This window comes from Serinus canaria, chromosome 1A (assembly GCF_022539315.1).
Source record: "Serinus canaria isolate serCan28SL12 chromosome 1A, serCan2020, whole genome shotgun sequence".
NCBI lineage: Eukaryota > Metazoa > Chordata > Aves > Passeriformes > Fringillidae > Serinus > Serinus canaria.
This window is the reverse complement of record NC_066314.1, coordinates 14359135-14382392: the sequence shown is the minus strand read 5'-3', so window position 1 is coordinate 14382392 and position 23258 is coordinate 14359135. Positions and strand designations below refer to the sequence as shown.

The 23258-nt window shown below is 38.2% G+C and overlaps 1 protein-coding gene across 1 annotated transcript in view; it reads right to left on the bottom strand.

Moving 5' to 3' along the window:
• The window catches only part of SLC2A13 (solute carrier family 2 member 13), a 144568-nt gene that overhangs the window by 70268 nt on the left and 51042 nt on the right, over positions 1-23258 (bottom strand). Inside the window, exon 4 of the mRNA XM_030238581.2 lies at positions 8750-8858. Within this exon, the coding sequence (XP_030094441.2) occupies positions 8750-8858 (109 nt within the window). The remainder of the gene's footprint in view (positions 1-8749; positions 8859-23258) is intronic.

Genomic DNA, 23258 nt, shown 5'->3' with positions numbered 1-23258 from the left:
CTCTCAATCCCAAGTCACCACTACCTGCACTGCATCCTGCCTGTGGAACAAGAGAGCTATTTCTTTTCTCTCAGGCCTGCTGCAGTGTTCCTTAACCAGCTGATCTTGTGCTGGCTGGTTTGGTTTTCATTCATGGATGAAGCTATTGGCATCCTGTCATCAATAGATTTGTTTCAGCCACTTACTAGCAGATTGACTAAGGCACACTCCCCTTACTAGGTGGTATTCCCTTCCCACATCAGCATTTACTAATGACTGAGAAGAAGGGAGAACATCAGAGCAAGGTCCCGAGAAACTGGAGTCCAGTTTGGGCTCCTCCCTGGTCTGCACTGATGGAGAGGTGAGGGCAAACAAAGAGGGGATGGAAAGGATTGGCTCTGCCAAGTCACAGCTGCTGTAAATACTGCCCAGGCTTCTTGCTGAGAGCATGTGATGAAAGGGAATTTCACATTTCTTGTTACCCACACAGCCAGCATCTCAGCTGCTGACAAGAACAGCTTCTGCCCAGCCTAAGGCTCTGTACTTCCAGCCAACTTCACCTCCAAATCTGAGTTTGTCCTTGGCCACAGTTCCAAAGTCGCTGCTTCTCTCTATAAGTTGTGTGATAATTTTTCAAATTTAATGAACAGATTTTCACAAACAAATAGTTCAGTTCAGATCTACCATTTTACTGGGGGAAAAAGAATTAAAATTTAATAATAATGATAATAATAATCATCATTTCCATTACCTGTTACAGGGCTTGGAAAAAATACTGTATAAACCTGTTTGTACACAATAAACTTGTGTCCAATGTTTACAACTCGCTGGCCATCAGATGTTTGAAGTTGGGTTTTTTTAAATATATTTAATTTTCAATGCACTGTTTACTTTAAAAGAAACAAGCTCAGCTGTGATACCAGTACACTGCCTATGGAAAAGTGGCTGCTGAAAATGCAAAACTTTCCAAAAGCCTGAGTCAGAATTTCATTTTCCTTTTCAAGTACTATGAAACTGATATAGGCAGTTTCCATAAACCCTCATTTAGAATGTTTTAGAGTGAGTAGTATGAAATTATTTTGCTTATGAACTACAATTTGTTCCTCTCAAGCGTTGTTATAAGTCAATCCCATTATTTCTGTATAGCACATACAACAGAGACAGCTGGTGTCATGGCACACTCACCTCACCTAGCGTGTTTGACTAGACTAGACTCTGGTTTAGCTGCTCTTATCAACTATCTGCAGTCTATATAAAAAGCATCTACATGCCACTGAACTATTTCACGTGATGAGTTTGCACACAGGACTATCTAAAACATCTTGCAATATGAAGGAAGGCTAAAATGGTAAAATGAAGGGCCACTTCTTAAAAAAATGTCATTGAAAGAATTTATGAAAACCTACAAAAAAATCTTTAATGAATTATTATCTGAAAAGCAAGTGGATATTCAACATAGAATTTCTTTTTGTTTTATTAAACATCACCTAAAGCCTAAGAGGAAAATATAAAATCTAAAAGAAAGATATAAACTGGACAGTTTACCCACAAAAAATACTGAAGGATGAAAACCTAACCAGGCAGCAGCCTTAATGGCATGGAGTCATCAGAGAAAATTAGACTTGTCAATTACCAAATCTTCTCAATTATCCTGACAATTCTACAAAGTTTGTATCTAGAAAGAACATTAATGCAATAGTGCCTCCTTTAGTCAGACTTAAAGCCCAGTTGGGTCTGAGAATACTCAAGAAAAACTGAGGTGACAAGTTACTGGCCATCCAAAAATAAATGCCACATGGCAGTCTGCTTGAGACTTACTGTGCCCAATCTGCATTTAAGCCAAGAGTACAATAAAAGGTACTCTCCTCCAGTAACTGCTGTGCAACTTGGATGACATTTAGCATTGGGCCAGACTGGGGTTTTGTTTTGTCCATTGTTTGTTTGCTTGTTTTTTAAATACAGTATGCTACTTTCTGGATTTTGTTTTAAAATGCACAGCCAGAGAACACAATAGAAACCTATACAACATTAAAAGTCAATGTCTAAAAGTCAAAGAAAAATGTGAATCACCATTACTTTTTGCCAGTAGAACTTCTGTTTACAGATCTCAGACACTATTTTCCAATATTCAAAACAACAACCAATGCTCTAGGAAAACCTCATTTCAATGACCAGCTTATTCATTATAAATGTGTCATAACCTGTAAATGCATTCAGTCATTAATTATAAATCTCTATCTATATTGCTCTGATGCTGAAAGAGTGGAGTAGGTTGCTACTACTTGTGCAGTAATTCACAAAATAAGGTATGAAAAGTTTTTCTGCAGTCAGACATGTCAGATTGTCCAATGTTCCCTCTTCAGTATTTCATTTTGAAGAAGTTAAAAAACTGGAATTTAAAGATGAAGTTTCTGAGTCTTGACTTTCCCCACCCCTCTGGGGATTGAGCTGCACTCTCATTTTAAGGAGAACTACCAGGTTGGTTCTGAGGCTACAGCGAGCTGCTCGCAGGTGTCAGCTCTGAGGCTGCTGCACAAAAGAGCTGGCAATTAAAGCTGCCAGGAAATGGGCTTTTCATTAAACTCCCCTCTGGTCTCTATTCAACTCCAGAAGTATCCCGACTTCTTTCCCAGTCCCACTCCTATTTTCTTGCAGTCTCTCATTCACATTCAGCACAATATTTTTTCACTTTTCATATTAATTATTCTTATATTCTTATCTTCAAACCCTAAATTTCCACTTGTTACATAACCTCCTCTTGTCTTCTTTTGTATTTTTCTTCTATTATCCAACTTCTTTTTCTTCTCTCATTATTCTGCGCTTTTTTCCTTCTCCATATAGTATTTTATTCCCCTCCATATTTCTTGCCAGCTGAAAAAAGATGCTTCTTTTTATCATCCTTTTTTCTGGCTCTTTCATTTGCTTGCATAAATTAAAAAAGCAACACTGCTAGAGCTCAAAAGCATCTGAGGACCAAATTCAAGCAGCAATACATTTTATATGTGGATTCATTTAACTTCTAGGAGGTGCAAAGATATCTCAGAAATAAAAAAAATATTTTATTAAATAGGAATAACAGATCATATGCACCTGCAAAATAGCTTAGCAAAAATGCTGAAGGCCATATGCTTTCCCTCTTGACACATCATACCACTTTCCTGTAGCAGAAAGCTTTGCTAATACAATGTGAAAAGATAATGGCAAATTACAAAATTAGCACCACATCAAACTTAGTGTTTCAACTGCAGAACAAAGTATTTTGTCTGGCTTTCATCACATCCACTCAAAGTATTGTGAGAGTAAGAATAATCAAGATGATGCAGCTGTCTCTTCAATCTTATCTCAGATTTATAGTCTTGAGGGCATTGGCAGTCTTTGGGAACAAACAAAAAGCCTCTCAAAGAGCAGCAGAGTCTCCAGCATAGGTCACACCACCTGCAAGCAATTTTGTCAAGACAATACTGAGCTCCTTCAATTATGGCTAAGTTACTGCCTACTATTGAAGAGAACTTGGGATTTTTTTCCAAAACTTTTCTTCCCCATGGTTTGGAAGTATTTTAACTGCCACAAGGCTACACATTACCAGAAATGTTTTCAGAAGCCCTGGTTCTGCAGGAACATGAGCACAGAGATAAAACATCCATTGATGGTTTTCACTACACAATGTGGAACAGTTCAAACCCTTTAAGTCCCCTCTTCCTCCCACCCTCCAAAAATGGAACTTCTTCAATTTTTTAACTTTTTTTTTTTTTAACCTCAAAATGCTCCTCTTCCCTCAGGTTTTAACTATGGGCAATTCTGGGTTTGAAAATATCTTAACATCACTGATTTAACCAAATTCTGAGATATATTACTATTAAAAACTAATTTGTAATAACTACTCCCCTGGACTATAACTTCCTTCACAAGGCCTTTCTCAGTCTCCTGCCAAGCAGATTTGGGCTCCAGGCTTGAAACAATGAGCTTCTGTTTTCAGGATGAGAAAACACTAGAATGATAAGAAACTGAGAAGTTAAACCATTTCAGACCTGCTCACACCAGTGTGAGAGATGCTTGTCTAAAATTGTATGACTTTAACAGGGCAGTTAAGCTGGTGAAAGCCATGACAAAAAGGAAACATTTGTTCTGCGTCAGGCACTGCATCAGACAGCAGTGATACCCTTGTTCTTAGGGGAAAAAAAGGAATCAAAGCAATAGGTCACTGACCTTTATCCTTTTGCTGACTAAATTTATCATGCTAGATTTTTTTCCTGTGACAGTCACAACCTCCTTAGCCTATTTTTACATTTTGATTCTCTTTTAGATCTACCTCCTCAATGCAGAAGTTGCTCCACATACTGTTCTCACCAATTCAGTAACATCCAGTTCCTGATGAGTTTCTGGTTCCTCGTGGCTGGATTTTATATACGTTCATGTCTATAACAAATGTGATTCAAATACACTATGAAACTATTTCTGTGCAAAAACCAGATCACTTTATTACAAAATAAAAAGAGCTGAGCACAGCCTTCAATAATTCTTATAGCATTATTTCTGGTTTTCCTCTCCCCATCCTCAACAGAACTCCAACTACATATGGACTTCGTTGCTCTCATTGGCTTCATTGCTGATATCCAGTTTTTAACCAGAATATTTATACCAGATTACTGAATTATTAAGCATGGAGGCTCTAGATTTTTATTGTTATCTCCCTGTGTTTCTTGCAAGTAATTTTTGGGTTTTTGCATCTCTTCTTCTATGGGTACACTCAGTGACTATTTTTAGACCTCTGCAAAATTCCTCTAACGCCCATAATTTTTGATTCAAGCTTTTCTTTTCTAAAATTGATGCGTTACTCAGTAAAGCATATATTGGGCAAGTATTAAATCATTCTACAATTGTGTTATTTTTTATGTTTTCATGTCCCTTTGTGATTTTATGATGGGGGTTTAAATGAGCTTTTCAGACACACACAAATTCACTTTGATAGCCTCACTTTCCTTACAGTAAAATACAAGATTAAACAAATTATTTTAGAGCAGATTTATGATGGGGGTTTAAATGAGCTTTTCAGACACACACAAATTCACTTTGATAGCCTCACTTTCCTTACAGTAAAATACAAGATTAAACAAATTATTTTAGAGCAGAAAGAGCATAAACTCTCAAGCCAGAAGATGAGAACAAGCCAGGGCCTGTCATGGATGGTGCCCTGTTAAGTTAACTGGTCAGAGGGCAACGAGAGGCTAAATTCTCTGCCACAGAAAGCCAGGCAATGTGGTATTCACATATCCCCTGAACAGAAGGATCCTGGGAAGCTGTGAGGAGCTGTAGGAAACTTAGAGAGAAGACTTCAAACAACGATTATCTCTCTTTCTGTAACTGTGGTTTGTAGATATGATTCTCCAGAGTGTGCTATTTACAGTTCACCAATAGTGTGAGAGAAGATTCCTAAAAGCCAATCAGGTCTTAAGTCCACCATTGTTTCTATAAGAACTATGATTTCCAATAATAAAGTGTTTTTTCATGCCTTTTGATGATGGAGTGTCTATATCACCTTTTCTGTCCCCAGTACCCCATCGGTGATAAGGCAACTGCAAGTTGGGGTCATCAGCCTCTTCTTCTATGGCCTCAAAAGGGCCAACAAACAAGGATTTTCAGTAGCACCAAAGGTACGGTGAACATCCACTGTCAAAATACCTGTCATGTCTGTTCTTGAGAAACCACTGAAGGAGAGTCCACACAATAGTAGACCCTCCAACCATAATCAATGCCTGCTTTCATGCTGCAAGAGAAAAGCAATCCCAGAATGACACAACTAAACACTATGAAGAGAAAACTAGTGCTTAGAGAGTTAATACAATCTGACAGCTCCTTAAGGTACCAACTAATTACAGCATAAAAGGCATTTACCAATTTTTATGTAAGCAAGCCATCAACACAGAGCTGATTACTTGTATTTGAAAAATGTCCTTTCACAGGAGAAAGTCTTTCTTGCATACCTGATAACTAAAAATTTAGTTATAATGGAATATTAAAAGAGATTGGATATTGCAAATGGTTGACAATCCAGTCCTTTAACAACAGTGCCTTCATGTGTTTATTATAGGCATTTTATTATTTTAATGCTAAGATTCAACCACATTTTATAGTTGTAATTCTGTCCTCCTACACATCCACAAGTAAATTAGGTCAATTCCAAACTATTTGTAAAACCTCCTACACAGAAAGCAGTTTGAGATTTTAAAACATAGTAAGTTTAAAATAAAAAAAGTCAACCTACCAGTGTCATAAGCCTTATGAACTGTCAATTCTTTGTTCTAGCCTAATAGGGCATCTCAAAGTATTATGAACCAAACTGTGAGAATGACTGTCCTTGGCCAGAGATTGCATGCACACCACATTTCATAACATTTTAATAATTTTTATTATGTAAGTTTCCCTAATTAACTTCTAAATGTATTTCTGCATTTGGCATCTGTAACATCCTGTGGCAATGAGTTCCAATATGTAATTATGTGTGGCATGAAAAAATGCTTATTTTAAACCTACTGCTGGGTAAGAGCTAGGAGTCACCAAAAATGTGTTAGAAGAAATGATGAATAATCATGCTCTCCCCATCCTCTCCATAACATTAGTAGCTTTATATACCTCTTGTATTCCTTCTGACCTCATTTCTTTTCCAAGCTGCAGAGTTCTTATCATCCTGTTCAAACACAGGTATCTCTTTCCCCACATATAACCTGGTTTGCTCTTATTAAAAGAAAGGACATCTTCAACTGTTCCTACTATTCCAGATGGGCCATGGATGTGGTCATGATGTTTGTATAGAACAATAATGCAATTGCAAGCCCTCTTTTTTGAGTAGTAACAATTTAGACTGCCATGCATGTTAGTTACCCAGTTCCCTCCTGCAGGCATTATTGAATAACATTATATTTAATGCACTTGCCATTACACTAATTTGCTATCTTGCATTATCTTCCCACAACTGTCCATGTTCACAGATTTGGGGGATCTTTATATTGTGAATGCTGTATGAATATAAGCTGCTACTCTGTTGTTTAGCTGCTTTCACAGATTTATTAAAGCAGCAAAGATCTTCATATAGATCACTGTAGGAGTCTGTTCTTGGTTTGTGATAACTGATCTTCTATTCTCATCCTTTTTTCTCCTATCTTAAATAGTTATTTACATGACAGGACTTCTCACTTTTATGATTATATGATTTCTTCAAGAAACTTTGGCTGCAGCTGTCATGGTTGCTTAAGATGGTTAATTCATGTGGGATTTACAGTTCTAACACAACCATGGACTCACATCTAAGCAAGTTATAATCTGTCTGCAACAATCATGTTGGCTCTTTGTTGTTTTATGTTGTACGTGTACAGGTTCAATTTTCATATTTATTAACATACAACTTATTTGATTCTATGAAGTTTAAATTAATTTTTATAGAGACCAAAATAAAACTTTCTGGGCTGTAGCTTCATGTAAATTATGCTACATTTCCAAATTCAGTGATTATGGATGCAAATTACTTGAGACCTGTTGAGTGTACCCTGATTAATTTGTTATTTTTTAATCAGCTTGCTCTAGATGTTTTCCCCTAATACTTGAGGGTCAAGCAGACTCCTGAGACCTCTTAAGTAGGCACTAGTGCAAAAAGCTTCACATACCTTCTATAATTAACATGAATGCAAAAAGTGTCTTTGTGAGATTCGGTGCTAAACACTTCTCTTCTGCTAGTGTACTCCCAGGGTCTTGATCCGTTCTGGGCCTGGAGATTATTAGGCTTCTTGCTTCTGATGTGTCTGAAAAACTTATCAAAGCTCTTTCTGTGCCTTTCTTCTGGCTTTCACACATAACTTACCAGTTTTGTGTCCAAGTGTTTCCCATACTGGCTTACAATTCCTACTTTATGAAGTCTTTCTATTCCTGTTAGAGATTTCCCTTGTGTGTAGTTTAATAATACTTAGTCTGGGGCATTTTTTCTTCCAGTATGACAGATGGCAGTGTTTACTCTAACATTTAATATGGTAACTCTTGATACCACTAAAAGCCTTATCCTTTAAGGTGTTTCTTTTAACAATTTCCTAACATGCATGCTCCCTTAGGCATAGTTTTCTCTTTAAAATGTTATGGCAACATATTTTATACTTGCTCTTAAAACAATTTGGCAACCTTATTCATTATGATTAGTCATGTAGGGCGGCCCAACCATAATTTCATCTTAAAAAAGGTCTTGAACATTGCACATTTGTCAAGAGTTACTCCTGTTTTGAACTGACAGCTTATAAGAAAACCCAATAAATCATTCTTCACTTCCACATTTACTAAGTCTCCATACACATAACAAAACCATGTAAAAATGGGAAATGTTTCTTCCTTCAGCATCCTTTACCACTTCACAGTAATGTTCCACCTCATTAACATGGTTAATCTAACCCTCACCTTACTGTGATCTATTTGCACACACATTCAAACCATAAATTGCTTTCTTGTCCAGACATACACAGCCTTGACCATCAACCCTAACACAATAATGCATCTCTCAGAATACAGTTTGTATTCTCATGTCTATAAAAATGCTTATCCCTACATCAACATCCTCTTGTACCAATTTACTGTGTTGCCAAATATGTCAAAATCTGGATTTCAAACCAGCATTCCAGCTCACACTCAATTTTCCACCTTTCAGAATTCTTCCAGAAGACCATCTATAACTGCTAATGGTCTCACTGATTTTTTTCTAATTCTTTATAAAAAGAAGCAATTGGGAAATACATACATGACGGTGTTAATCCCTGACAGTTGTTGAAACATCTGCAGACCACAACCCACAATTAAGGCTCTTCGAGTTGGAGGGTATGTTAGCATTCTGCAGATCACAGGTCCAGCTTAAAAAAAAAAACAAGACAACAACAAAAGAATACATAATAGTTCTTAAGTGATTGCTATCAAGACAATGTTGCCAGGCATAGCAGACTTTGCACCTTAGTTTCAAGCAAACTTGTAATATTTCAATTATTTTTGAACAATATGATCATTTCAGTTCTGTTTTTCTGCACTGTACTACAAAGAGTATTATCAAGAAGCCCAAGCCACTTTTGTAGAGTGGCTACTACTGGTGTGAAATGTACAGCTCTCCTTCTATCACACAGACAGATTACACATTGGCTGCACCTAAATGTACTCAAAAGTTACCACAAAGTATCACTCTTGTTTCCTTTCTAAAAGCTTCCATTTTTATTGAGAGGCTAGTTCAGAAATGCCATTACTCAAGTCTGGCTAGTGGAGATAACATGTTCTCCTTAGTCCCCAAAAGACCAAATTTCCACAGACCAGTTGCAGGTGTGGGTACTTTGAAGGTACTGGATAGATTTATTCTGCACAGCCCGAAGGTCAGCAGAGGGAGCAGAAATTAATTACATTTATTCTATACCTTTGGTAGCAATGGCATGAGGCTGAATTTAAGATTCAATGAAGAAAATAAACCACAAAAATTTCTGGCTAACAGAGAAAGCTCTACAACTTTAAAAATATCCTATTAAACAAAAAATTTGAAAAGCTATGGCATAAGAGGCAAAAATTTAAAATTCCTGACAATAGTATTTACTTGAACTTCTCTCTGCCCAGAGTAATGCTTTTAGTGCTTTTTCACTAGTAAAGTCTGGTGAAAAATTCTATGTTTTATACATCTTGTCACAACTAGTACACTTACTCAGAACATCTAATCACTATATTAGTAAGTCAAAATAGCTGCCATCAAAGAAAAAATTTAAAAAGAGAGGTGAAGGGGATCTACATTTTTATATTTTCACTGTTTTCTGAGCATAGAGAAAATGTCAGAAGTATTGATTTAGTAAAAAACCCTATATGAGTCTGTTAGTGAAGCACAATTTACATGCAGAATTTCAGCTTCAGAAAGCCGGCAAGCTATGAAGAGTTTCAAGAGCTGGACTCAAGAAGAGGGTTTAGATAGCATTTCCTTCATTGAAAGATAATCAGACCTGCCTAAGAAAAACTTATTTTCATTTAAAATCATGGTATTTCTAATTCATATCTTAATTGTATCATCATTTAACTTTTCTCCTTTAATAGCAGAATACAGCCTGACAAATTTTCTAGCTGGTTTTCAAGCAACACTAACATTCAGACAGTACACAGTCCCACATGTCCTGGCATTTGGCCACATCATCACCTCAAAAAGTCTCGAAGTAAAACCAAGTGACAGATATAGTCAATCCATAGACCTCATAAGACATTCTCAGGCAAGACACATGACATCACTGGGCTGACAAGGATTCCATACTCAAAGTGGCACTTCCTCAGTGGAAAAGCACCAAAGCCAGCTGCTAGCAAGGAGGAGTCCAGAGCTCAAATTTCAGAAAGAAAAAAGATTTACTAACACATGTACCCACAAAGTTTAACTCACAAACAACAGCCCTAAGGCTCTCAGACCCTGTGTCACAAGTGAGCATGGAGTCTTGGGACTTAAAAATCTTGTCTGGCAACTGATTCTGCAGCATCTCTTAGAAACCCAGGCTGTTGAATGCTTTCATTCTTCATAAACTCTGCATAAGGTCCTTAACTGAGTTCAAAATCTATCTTTATTTTCAAGGGATATTTTAGACAACCTAGATCTTCAAGGCCACCATCAATGATCCTGCTCATTGAATAAGCTGGAACTCTACAGCAGGGACTGTTAGGAAAGGAGGCACAAATGTCCTAAGGAACTGATGCAAGATTTTTAATAATTCCTGAATCACTCAACTATTTGATAGATGTTTATAAAACTTTATTCACAATACAGCATTGTGCAAAACAATTGGGAAGAAGGCACTAAAATGAATAGTGAGAAATTAAAGCAGCTGCTCTCAGACAATGGTTTGCAACTCAGAGGGAGTCGGGAACTCTCAACAAAGCTCCATCACACAAATCAGTTTGTGCATCTGAAGTGCAGCCCTGCAGAAATGCTGAGACCATATTGTGAAATGTAGACCTTTATGTCAGAACTTTACATTTAAGACCTTTAGAACATCCAGTCAAGCTAAATTCAGTAAGTACTTGAAAATTTTCAGACCTCTGAATAATTTTATCAGAAAAACGATGCTAAAAATTATCACACTCAACTCAGTGTTTAAAAAGTTTTGCTCCAAACATGTACCATGGCAACCACCACATGCCAATAGGCATACACAAAATTAAAGGATTTTCTTTCATAAAATTCACAGCATTCAGGTTTACAAACCAATAAAAGGAATGAAAGAAATAAAGAAACTGCTAATCTCTGTATTAAAGGAGCTTTACAAACTCAACTAAAAAACCCAAAGGACTTTGACTGTGAGATAACTGATCTTATAACAGCAAATGAGTGTGAAACTTTTTATTAAAACCATCTAGCTCTGAAACTAGCTATACTATATTTGCATTTTCTTAGCAGCACTCTTTCCATCCATATTGCTGACTTCATATGTTACCATGTTCTGAAAAATAAACAACTCCAGGCATAATACAAATTTTAAGAACAGAAAATGGGTTTAAACTAAAAAATTAAAACCAAAAAATATTTCAGAATTAAATACAGTTTTCTTCTGAAAATAAGTCTTCTGAAAACTTAAATGGCACTTCAGTAGTTTATGATAACCCTTAAATTTGCTGTCAGTTATGACAACAGATTAAAATACCACTAAACAATAAAATCATTACACCTTTAAAGAATGGAACAACTTAACTGCCCATAGAACTAGAAGGAAACAGATGATTTAAACATATGCCACAGAAAAAAAATATTTGGCAATTTTTACAAAGGACAAAATAGGTATTTGTCTCCAAAAAGTCAATGTTTTTGTTAGTGATACTTCTGCCTTAATTGTTGATGTTTTCTTTTCATCTAAGATATTTAGACATATTCCTGCATCAGAATCACTTCATTTGAACACTTGAGAAAACACCAAGATGCTTGTTTTCCTTCTTCAGTTCTGTGAATAAAAATGAAGTCAGAATGATGAGACCTCCTAATGCCTTGATGAATTTAATGAGAATAAATTTGACTGGACTTTCTGTGCTGCTGTTTCTGATAATTACTTTAACTGAAGTAAAATTCTTTAACACATAATATTTACAGCAGAGCTTATTATTCAAAACATGCTACAGTAAAGGGCAGCTGGAGCTTCCTCTATGCAAAACAACAACATGAGATAAAGAGCAATGGAAAAACAAGGATACTGCTGAAGGTGACACTACTTGAAGTGGTGATACACAAAGTGGATTGCTAGGATCCAAGTAGATATTTCATAGCACAATCTGTCCACCAAAATAGAATTCATCCTTATAAGCAGAAAGCAAAAATAGAACTGGGAAGTTTAGCTTCACATCCAAAAAAAACCTTATTAGCTGACACAGAGCCAAACAGGGAAGGAGAAGCTGTTCTTGTCAAAACATTACTTCTGAAAGTGAGTAATACTCCAAACATATTTTATAACTGGTTATCTGAAACTTTTAATGGCAGCTTCCTATATTTTAGCAGTTACCTTTGTTACTAGGCATAACCCACAAGTTAGGCTTGGAAATTATGAATCACCTGGTAAAGCATTTTGATTTTCATCTGTATGAGCAAAATGGATTCTATGGCAATCATAGGAGCTTGGGTATGATCCACAGCCATCTAAAAGATGAAATGATTTTCAAAGGCAACACAACAAAAACCCCAGTTCTAAAATGAGCTTGTGTAATGAAAGCTAAAAAGTAGAAAAATTAGTATTAATGAAGTCTTAATATCTCCTTCTGAAAAAGAACTGCATTCACTTCGAGGAAAAAAGAAATTATAGTATAGACATAAAGCCAACCTAAAAATCCCACAGCAAAGGCAGGCAGACATCTGGTGCCTGGAAACCTTATGATTCCCCATCCCTCAAATTATTAGTAGAATAACTGGACAGATTTCCCAGCCAGGAATCTATGGTTAGAGACTGGGCCCTGCCAAAGTCATTTGCAGGTTCAAACATTCTTCTGCCAGTTCATCTAGGTAACAGCTTGTAGCAGCAGCTTAAAACCTTATAGGGCTCCTGCCAGCATTTTGTACTCTTTGCATTTCCAAAAAGGGCAGGTTTAGCCAAGCAACAACACAGCCACTCATCAGTTTAGCATCAATTGAGCTAAAGACTCAAATTAGTTTTCTGGATCTTTCTGGTTCAAATGCCCTCTCTTCCACTCAGATAAATCTTCAAGGAACTGGTCCACAGCAGGGACCAAAAAAAGAAACTTAGGGCTGGTGGTCTCAATAACAGGACAAATGTGGGAATTATTCCTGGATTTCTCCTTCTTACAAAATAACAGCTTCCAGTCCAGCCTTCTCTGCATCATCTGCAGAACCCTCCTGCAGCTCCCTTCACCTATGACTCCTACTCTAAAGCACTTACAGCTAGGTATTATTTCCTGAGTATGAATAATATACAAAAACAGGCACCCTTTTCCTCCCCTTGCCATTTTCTAGAAGTATCAACTTCATTAATTTTTCCTTTCTGTAAAATTTAACAAATCAAAAGAAAATAGAATTAGCTTTAAGATCAAAACTGCATTAACTATCCTGTGAAGATACAAATCAATTTTACTTAAGTACCATGCTCTTCCTCACCATCTTATAATGCTTCCTGTAACATTAGAAGAACCACTCCCAGCACTACAAGAAAATTCCTACCTCATATAGCTTGTTAACCCTTTGAGAAAGCTTAAGACTTTTTTTTTTTTTTTAACAGCACAGATCCCCATCAGCCAAGAAGGATAAAGACTGTCAGCTTGCCCAACAGCTAAGCCTTAGCATTTTTCAGCTTTCCACGCTAAACCATCCAATGGTATGCCTACAGACTGGAGGAAGTACTCATTGGGAACAGCCCTGCCAAGAAGGACTGAGGGATTCTCCTGGATGAAAAGCTGAGAAGTGACCTGGCAACATGTGCACACAGCCCAGAGAGCCAGAGGTGTCCTGGGCTGCATCCAGAGCAGCGTGGGCAGCAGGGTGAGGGAGGGGATTCTGCCTTCTACTCTACCCTCATGAGACCCACCTGGAGTGCTCTGTCCACAAGGCAAACACTGAAGCACAGCAGGTCCAAAGCAGCAGGAGGAGGAGGGCACAAAGATGACCAGAGAGCTTGAGCACCTCTCCTACAAAGACATGCTAAGAGAGATGGGCTTGTTCAGCCTAGAGAAAAACAGCTCTGGGGAGAGGTTATTGCAACCTTTTAGTACCTAAAAACTTACAAAAAAAAGAGAGAGAGGGATTCTTCACATGAGCAGATAGCAATAGGACTAAGAGGAAAAGTTTTAAACTAAAAGGGAAGAGATTTAGATGAGACATTAGGTGCCCGTGCCAGAGGGGTTGGGACTAAATGATATTTAAAGTCCCTTCTAATTCAAACCATTCTGTAATTCTTTTCTAACAAGACAACCTGGTCAAAAAGCAAACAAAAGGTAATGAGACATAACCACCTGGATTCTAGAGAATTAGGTTGTGCAAGGAGGTCTTCCATGCCTAGATGAACTGGAAGGGCTTTTTTTGTTTGCTCAGGAAACCTGTATTTCAAATAAATGGTTTCTCCAAATGATCTTTTTGATCCACACATTGTGAAAAGAAACCCTAATATAGATTTTTTTTGTTTTGACAGCAAGTTGAGTTGGTCTTTGGGAGTTCTGAAAATAAAGACATTTTCTTTTATCTATAAAAGGAAAAAATCTTTTCTTTGATACCACATTCTTTGATATAAAGCTTTGGTGATGGAAAATCTATATGACTGCATACTTGCACAAAGGCAGCAGCAATTAATAACACCTCTGAATAGAACAAGAAGCAGTGGCAAGCAGGGAAGCAAAAAAAGAAAGCATTTTGGCTCTGTATGACTTGCTCTCTATAGAAAATAGAATCTGCTGTAATGAAGTCCTTTAAAACTAGAATAGCCACAACAAAACAGACAACAAAGAGTGGTCATTTACGTGATGCCAGAGAGAGTTGAGAGAAGTGGCCTCAATGACCATCAAGAATCTGCACTGGGGAAAAGGGACCCCACTGTGATACTGTCAGAGCTGTGGAGTGGGAGAATGACCAAGGGGGAGGTGCTCCCTTTTCATTGTCATGAAAACTGGGCTGGGAGCAGAGAAAAGCAAGGATCACATTTGATTTATTTCTGGCTGTGGAAAATACCTTAGAAATAAGGCAGCAGATACTAAGGCAGACTTGTGCATACCTACAGCCTGCAAATCAGCATTTCTTTTTTAGGGTCTGCTCCAGAACTCCTGCATTACTTAGGGAACAGTTATGTGACCCTCACTTGGAGCTGCAGAAAGCAGAGGAGGAAAGAGAAGATGATGTAGGAGCATTACGCAGGCACGAACCAAAATAAGCCAAGTGCTGTAACAGCCTGCAGAGCTTCCCACCCCCCTCTCCTATCAAGTAGTGAAGTGCAGGGCAGAGCATTTAGCAATCTGGAAATAGAAGGCTTTTTTCTTTCATTTAAAGTTGAGGAAAGAGACTTAACAAAGAACTGAAGTCAGGGGTGTGTGTTGCTGTTCCTTTTCAATTAAAAGAGCACTACAAAAGCTGATGACTCAAGAGTTCCCTCCTAGCCAGTAGTCTACTCTCAAGCTGATCTTCCCAGCTGTTACTGTATTAACACCTATAATAGAGATTGTATTTTATTTTCTGGACAACATACTTCAAGCCTTACATTTTTTGCAATTTGTTTCTGCTAAAAATCTTGGGTTAGTGATATTATTTTGCCCCTTCTATCACTTGTTTCTAAATGAAATATCTTTATTTCTGCCCAAAGCCAGCAGTTTAACAGTAAAAACATATTTATACTTCTTGCCCTTCATGAGAATGAGACTCAGGAACCCATTCCCAGGAGGGAACCTGGAAAAAAGCAAAGTTTAATAGAACTGAGAAAGGAGCCTGGAGGGAAATAAAAGTCTCCATGGGAATTTATGAATATAATCAGTTGTCCACTCTAATATTTTGCTTTATTAATAGCATCTTTAGCTTAGACCATCTCCTTTAAAATGTTTAAAATCCCAATTTATCTAGGGGCCTAAAAAAATCTTCTCACTTTTTAAAAATCAGATGCTGTTATCATAAGAGCTTCATTAAAAATAAAAGGAAAAAGGTTAAAATAGTGATGAGATCCACATTTAAACAGCTTATAAAAACCTGCTTTCAAACCAATATAATTTTAGCACAGCTCAGCTAAATTCCAAGACCTAGTGAAAAGAAAAACCAAAAGATCACTGTAGGTTAAAGCTAAATGTTATAACTTTGGCTTCCTAAGAACAGGACATCACCATCAGTGGATATGCAGCTGACAGGCAGCACAGCAAAACAGTGTGTAGCTGAAAATAGTATGTCTTAAGAAACTGCTTCAACTTTCTTATTTTAAGGAAAGCATTTGAACTTGAGCACAAAGCTGAGTTTCACTGAAGACAGAATGACAGATACACACCTAAATATTTCACCAAATTGCAGCCTAAGATCACACCTTACCTCAAGGTACCAGCTTATTAATTACATTTTAGTACTAACCATCTCCTATCAGAAACACCAAGGGCTCTAAGGCAACCATTACCACTCAAGAACACCACGTTTTTCATCACAGAGGGCCAATCACATCCTGGGAGGAGGAGCAGGAGCACTGTCAGCATGTCAAGGGAACATTTTTTCTTCTCTACCCTGCAGGGCTTGCAGCTGAGCCTGGAGCAGAACCACCAAGGTGGGTGGGCTGGAGCACAGGACATACAAGCAGATGCTGAATCAGTTGGGATTGTTCCACTTTGAAAGAGAAGGTAAAGGGAAAAGGTTCTGCTGTCTACAGAGACCTAGCAGAGGGGCAAGGAGAAAACAGACCCAGGCTCCTCAGAGGAGTGCAAGGGTAAGACAAAAGGCAACAGGTAAGTTGTGATGCAGAAAATTTGGACCACATGTGAAGTCTGTTTATTTTGTAAGATGGAAATGAAAAAACACAGAAAGCAAGATGCAAACAGGTCATGGTCAAAAACTTCACTGATAAAGTTCCTGCACAACCTGCTCTAATTTATTCTGTTTTGAATAGGGATTGGATTAGAGAACCTTCAGAGGTCATTCACAAGATTTTTACATGAAACATACAGCATTCCTAAGATCTGGGATGCTACTAGTTATTACAACCAGTACTAATGAAAAAGTAAGTTTGGCACTTTTCATGGTTATCTTAAACAACAGTGATTGAAAAACATCATTACATACAAATCCTGTAAAACTCAGTTGTCTCTGTACTGCCAATAGCAGATGTTTTGCAATTTCAGTACTAGGCTTCATTAATCAAGAACCTGTCAGTCACACTTGACTGACAGCTTTTACCCTGAATTTATAACCTCTGCAGAAGATACAGATCAATATTGAACACAGCAGGTGTAGAATACTAAACCAACAACTTCCATAACTGGCATGAAATACAACAAATAAATAAGGAGAGCTTATTTCATTTTTTCAATATACAAAAGGGGCTTTTGAGGTAGATGGGGAGAGACACTGTACCAGGTCCTGCAGCGAAAGGAAAGAGGTGATGGTTTTAAACTACAAGAGGGTAAATTCTATTGGATATCAGAAATAAATTGTTTGCTCTTAGGGTTGCCCAGAAAAGCTGTGGATAATCCATCCCTGGAGTGTTCAAGGATAGGCTGGATGTGGGATTGAACAACCAGGTCTTGTGGAAGGTGTCCTTGCCTAGAGCAGGGGTTTGGAACTCAACCATCTCTAAAGGTCCCTTCTAACCCAAACCATTCTATGACTGTTAAGTGCTGTACCAAGGGAGTTCTGGTCCCCTTTGCTTTCTCACACTCATCTCAAAATGAAGAACATGGTAGAAATAGAGAAAGATCATTAATAAATACTCATAATGGACAGTTCAAGATCTCTCACATACTGTGGAATAAATCTGCAAGCAATCTTCATGTGAGGCAAATAAGTCTTACATGAAGCAGAAAGCTTTCTTACCATTTTCAGCATGATGAAGACAGAATGGCATTGTGTAAATGCCATCTTTATTAGCAGCTTTCTTACAAGTTTAAAATATTTTAAAAGGCAATTCTTTAAAAAGCTGCTGGAAGTCCAGCAGAGTGTAAGATAATCCTCAATCTATTTCCCCAGGTGAGTATGCACTACAAGGTAGACACGTGCAGGGCAAAGGTCTTTTCATGGGTTCTCTGCAGCCTCACAGATCTAGTAGACAGAAAGCACAATCAGAAAGGTTGTATTAAATTATTCAGAGACCTGAAACCCATTTTTCAAGAAGAATACAGGAATTCTGAGATATTTCCTCATAATTTCAGTGAAGTAGATTTTTATGCTGCATTTAAACCCTTTCCAAGTTAACCATTCTCTAAAAGAAATGACACTACCTGAAGTCAAACATGGTGCAAACATCAAACACTCTTGAGCATCCAAGTGGAAGATGTGGTCAGCAACTAGTGGTTACCAAATAGCATTTCAGTGTCCCAAGAAAGGCTTGGTTTGTCTCAACTTGAAGGAAAAAAATACCACTAGCATAGCTGAAATTTCAGATAACCTTTTTGTTTTCAGGGCAAATTGTAGATTTCCCAGCCATGATCAGCCATAAAGATTACCTGTGGCACAGAGAAGAGATAGAATTTTACCCAGGTATGAATATCCTCTGCAATGCACAGGAGCTACATTTCCAGGATGTTTAACTACTTTCCAGAGGCAAAACACTTGTTATGAAAAACAGATATTTGAAGGATAAGCACTAAAACAAACAGGAAAAAAAAATCAAGTCTTAGGTCCTGTTTAACTAAAAAAAGGGAGGGGACAATCACTTAACTTAGATTTTGTCAGGTGTAAAGACTGATGAATGTAAAAGGCAAAACTGCTTCATATCACCAGGGAGTTACAACAGTCTCATTGGCATTGGACTGGGTCAGGAAAAAATGAAAGTTAATTTTCAGCATCAGATATAAGAAGCATCTGCATCTTTCTATGGATAGAGAAAATATTTTCATGTTTCTCAGCAAAAGCATCATTGCCTAACTGTGCCTTCTGCCAGCTGCCACCAACCTTTTGAGCAGGCTGACAGGAAAAATTCTTGTAACTTGTAAACAAAAATATAGGTAGAGCAAAGCTGGGAAAAAAGCTGTGGAATTCAGGCCACCGATGTTTTAGAGTGGATTTCCAAACAACCCCATTCACTGACCTTGTATTTGCTGGTTTTCTCTGAGGTGTCACTGAGAGAAATCACCACTGCAGATGATGCAGGTTCTGCTGCTAATCTGAGAAGCTAATTCATTTCCATTCTCTACCTATATACACCTTTATGCACTTTGTACCTACACAGCCAGGTTAAAAACACCAGCAGACAAGCATGGAAGAAGGAAAAAGCAAAATATGTCTGCAGTCATAAATGCATTTCTGCAAGTGTTTTGCCAGAGATAACTACCAGCCAACAATTGCAGTAATCACTGTTCAAGTACCTTAACAGTCATCTAGAGGGAATAGTGGATATTTAAAACCAAATATATTAAAACTTGCAGAGTAATACTAAGACAGAATTTGATCTCTGCATCTGACTCACTAAACTACAAGCAAGATAGAAGAAAATTTTGACCATTGCATGGTAACTTGGAGATGAATTCCATCACAAAGGAAAATAATTCTCTTAGGGATAGAAAATATCATTAAATCCTTCCATCTCTGGAGAAGTGGGGTAAGAGAAGGATACACATAACCCCTGCACTCAATTATTTTGCAGGTAACAACATGCCTGTACACTACACAACACAATATATTTTAACACAGAAGATAGTTCATTTGTAAAGAGAATGAATCCCTCTGGGCATTGCACAGTTTGGAAGCAGTATGACCCTGTGCATCTCAGCAAGTAAGGCAGTGCACTAGCAGGGATCACCAGGTCAAAACTGTTTGAAGCTGAGGTCCAGAGACATCCATGACATGTCATTTTAGGTTTTATGTCTAAGTAGATTTAGGCCAGTCCCCTAAGCAGAACATTGCCATGCATGGACTGTTAGAAGCTGCCCTGAGACTTTCTCACTGATTTCAACCTTCACATCTCCAAAAGAATGCAAGCACGTGGAATGAATCCCTGGAGCAGACCTGTGGTTTAACCTGCCCTGGGGGAAGTTACTCCATGGGAACTGACACCACTTTTTGATCTGATCAAAAAGGTTGTGGGGAAGGCATTGGGAGATGAGAAGAGATTCACTGCAGAGCTACACTGCTGCTCAGAGCCAAAATGCTAATGCAGAGGCAGTCAATGCATCTTCTACTGATAGCAGCTGGAATGATTCCGTACAAACCACACCAGGAAAAAAGCAATTATAAGCTGCTCATATGAATTATTACATTTTAATTAAAATTAATTTGGAAGAAATATAGGACAAAATTAATTCAGTATTTTGTAGCATTAGCACAATGTATTCAATCGTGCAGCAGCTCCCTGGAGGTCTGAGTTTTGGGAGTTTTTTCCTGTCTTTTTATAGTTTCCTCCTCATTAGTTTTACATGTTCAGGATAAAACCTGAGAGCCACGTCACATCCTTCATCATTACTGTTGATAGCTTTTGATAAGAAACAGAAGAATACTTTTTTCTGCAGAACAATTTTTTTTATTTTGCAGAAGAATTGTAAGGCCCTATTCCCCTAACTAGGGCTAATACATCTTTTTAAACAAGCCTAGTAAATAGTGATAGAAAACACTGGGGTTGGGGGAGCAACAGCAGAAAAATAAATACAAGTTCTGAGAGCTGGTTATGTCCTACGCCCTCTTCTTTCATCCTTGATTTCCAGGGACAACCAAAATCAATTAGGAGGAAAAAATTTCTAATTTTAGTATAGATTCCTCAGAAGAGGTCTGGCAAGGTTCAATAAATTGGCTTTTACTTTTTAAAATCGGTTTAAAGAACTGTTTACCAGGTTGCTACTGAAAGCTTTAGGAAACCAAAAGTATGCTTTCCATTGAAAGAGAAACTCTTTTCCAATGGAAACACATTTAGGTACACGTTATTGTTACAAAGCCAACGGCAGTGTGAACACTGAAGAGATTAGCATATCAATGTTACTGCAACGTGTCTTGATAGTCCCAGCTCCAGGGAAGACAACTATTTCAGTACATTTCAAATGTGATAGTTTCAGACACAAGCCTTCACATCAAATACAAATTATTCTACTTTCTCCTTCTCAGTGACAATGCCAGATTTTCTCCTGTCAGACCTGCATACACCTCCTGACTATTTAAATGCAGGTCTCATGGCAGGCATCCCACCCTCACTGTCTCCTGCAGCATCCCAGCTCCATGGCAGCTCACCTGCCCCTTCCCAGCTGCACCCTGCAGAGCACTGGCCATTTCACAGCAGCTCAGGAAGCCTCAGCTCTGGGCATCCAATGCTTCCAATGCTCATCAATCAGTGCTTGGAAACACCACAGGAAAGGGGACTCTATTGGCTTTAGATAATGATGACTTCAATTAACAACAACTGACTGAAGATGACAGGCTTTTAAGTTTTTCCACATTGTAAACCATCCTTTGCAGTATTAAGAAAATACCTCAAAACTTCCAAAGAAGCTGAGCAAGAACCAGCACTAAAGTGAGCCAAAACAAAGCAGGAACTTGTGCCTTCAAGTGATAGTTTTGAAGAAAAATATTTGCTGCTGTCACATGAGAGGGATTACGAGAAAGTGTTTATTCGTGCCACAAAAACACAACTGATTCTCCCACACTGACTCAAAGTATACCAGGGCATTTTAAGCTGCTGCTTACAGGTGCATTGCAGACCTTTGAAGGTGACATGCTGGCTCTTTCACTTCCAGACCAGATGTGGCAGCATCCAGCAGCAGCTGGGGTCACTCTGTGTATTGGGGCAGCAGCTGCCAGACAAGGTGATGTAGGTGACACTGAAACCCCTGTGACTGAATGGAGCATTTTGCAGAAACACAACACACTACATTCTACATGTTTAAAATAACATGTAAAAAAGGAAGTGGTCCAATATAACTTGGTTTCCCATGAAAAGTACTGAGGCTAGGCCATAAGTCACCATCCACAAGAGACATTGGAAAGATGTGGGATGCAGCAACATTTCTATCAGCAAAAAACACCTAAAATTAATAAAAACAACAAATCCTCTTCAAAAAACCCAGATCCTCTACAAAAGGGTATGGGGAAGCAGCAGCTTGTGGGAGAGGAATGATCCAGAGGCATAATCCCACACACATACCAAGAAAGGACATCAACACATGCTGCCCTTACTGGAAAAGGACACAGAAGGGGAGATCTGGCTCTGGCACCCGGAAGCTTTGCAGCTGAGTCAGGCAACTGCTCTTTCCTCTGTGCTTTCCACAGATGCCATCCTATGCCACTGCCAAGTGTTTACCCCAAAACCACCCAACAACCCTCTGCCACATGCCTCACTCGTGTGTACTCAAACCTTCCACCAGTATCCACCACAGTATTTTAAGGATGAAGTGCAAGCCTCCAAAGATGTGATACAGGATGCTATTTATTACAAGAAACTAGTCTGAGTACTTTTTTACACTGATTCTACCAGATAATTCACTCTGTAAACTAACCTGTGAGCACAGCTAGAAGAAATTGAAGTTATGTCATCCCCCAGTGTAAAAGAATTCAGATTTTAAACGTGTGACCTTCCTCAGTGAAGGACAGGAACTCGATTCTGTGATTGAAAGAGCAGTATTTCACTTCACCATTCATGTCTGATAGATGGTATGGCAATGACATTGATTTAAAATGAGAGGCTCTTCTATTCTCAGTGGACAAAGACAATCATCACAAATGTCACCTACGTGACACACTTCTTCCCAGGCCTCAGGTAGAGAGCAGATCTCAAAAGCAGCCAATATGACATAACAATAGCAAAAACATACAGTTGTGTCTAGAAAAGAGACATCAACACTTGAGTGACCATTTCAGACTACCAGTGTGCCCTTGCATCTGTGCAAGGTGACACTGAACCATCCTGACTCTTCAGCCAAGGAAGCTCTCCTAACACATACTGCTGTAGGAGAACAACCCTGACTCAGCATTTGTTACCCAATTTCAACATGCAAACCAGGTCTCTTAACACCCCTCCAAACACTGCACTCTACTTATACTAAACTCTTCCAGAAGTCCAGGTATTTGCTTCATAATCTCAAAGTTCATCAATGACACTACCTCCCTGTGACATGACCCTACAAGGGCCAACTGCAAAGATTGTATAGATTACAAATTATCTACAAATGCACTGTAG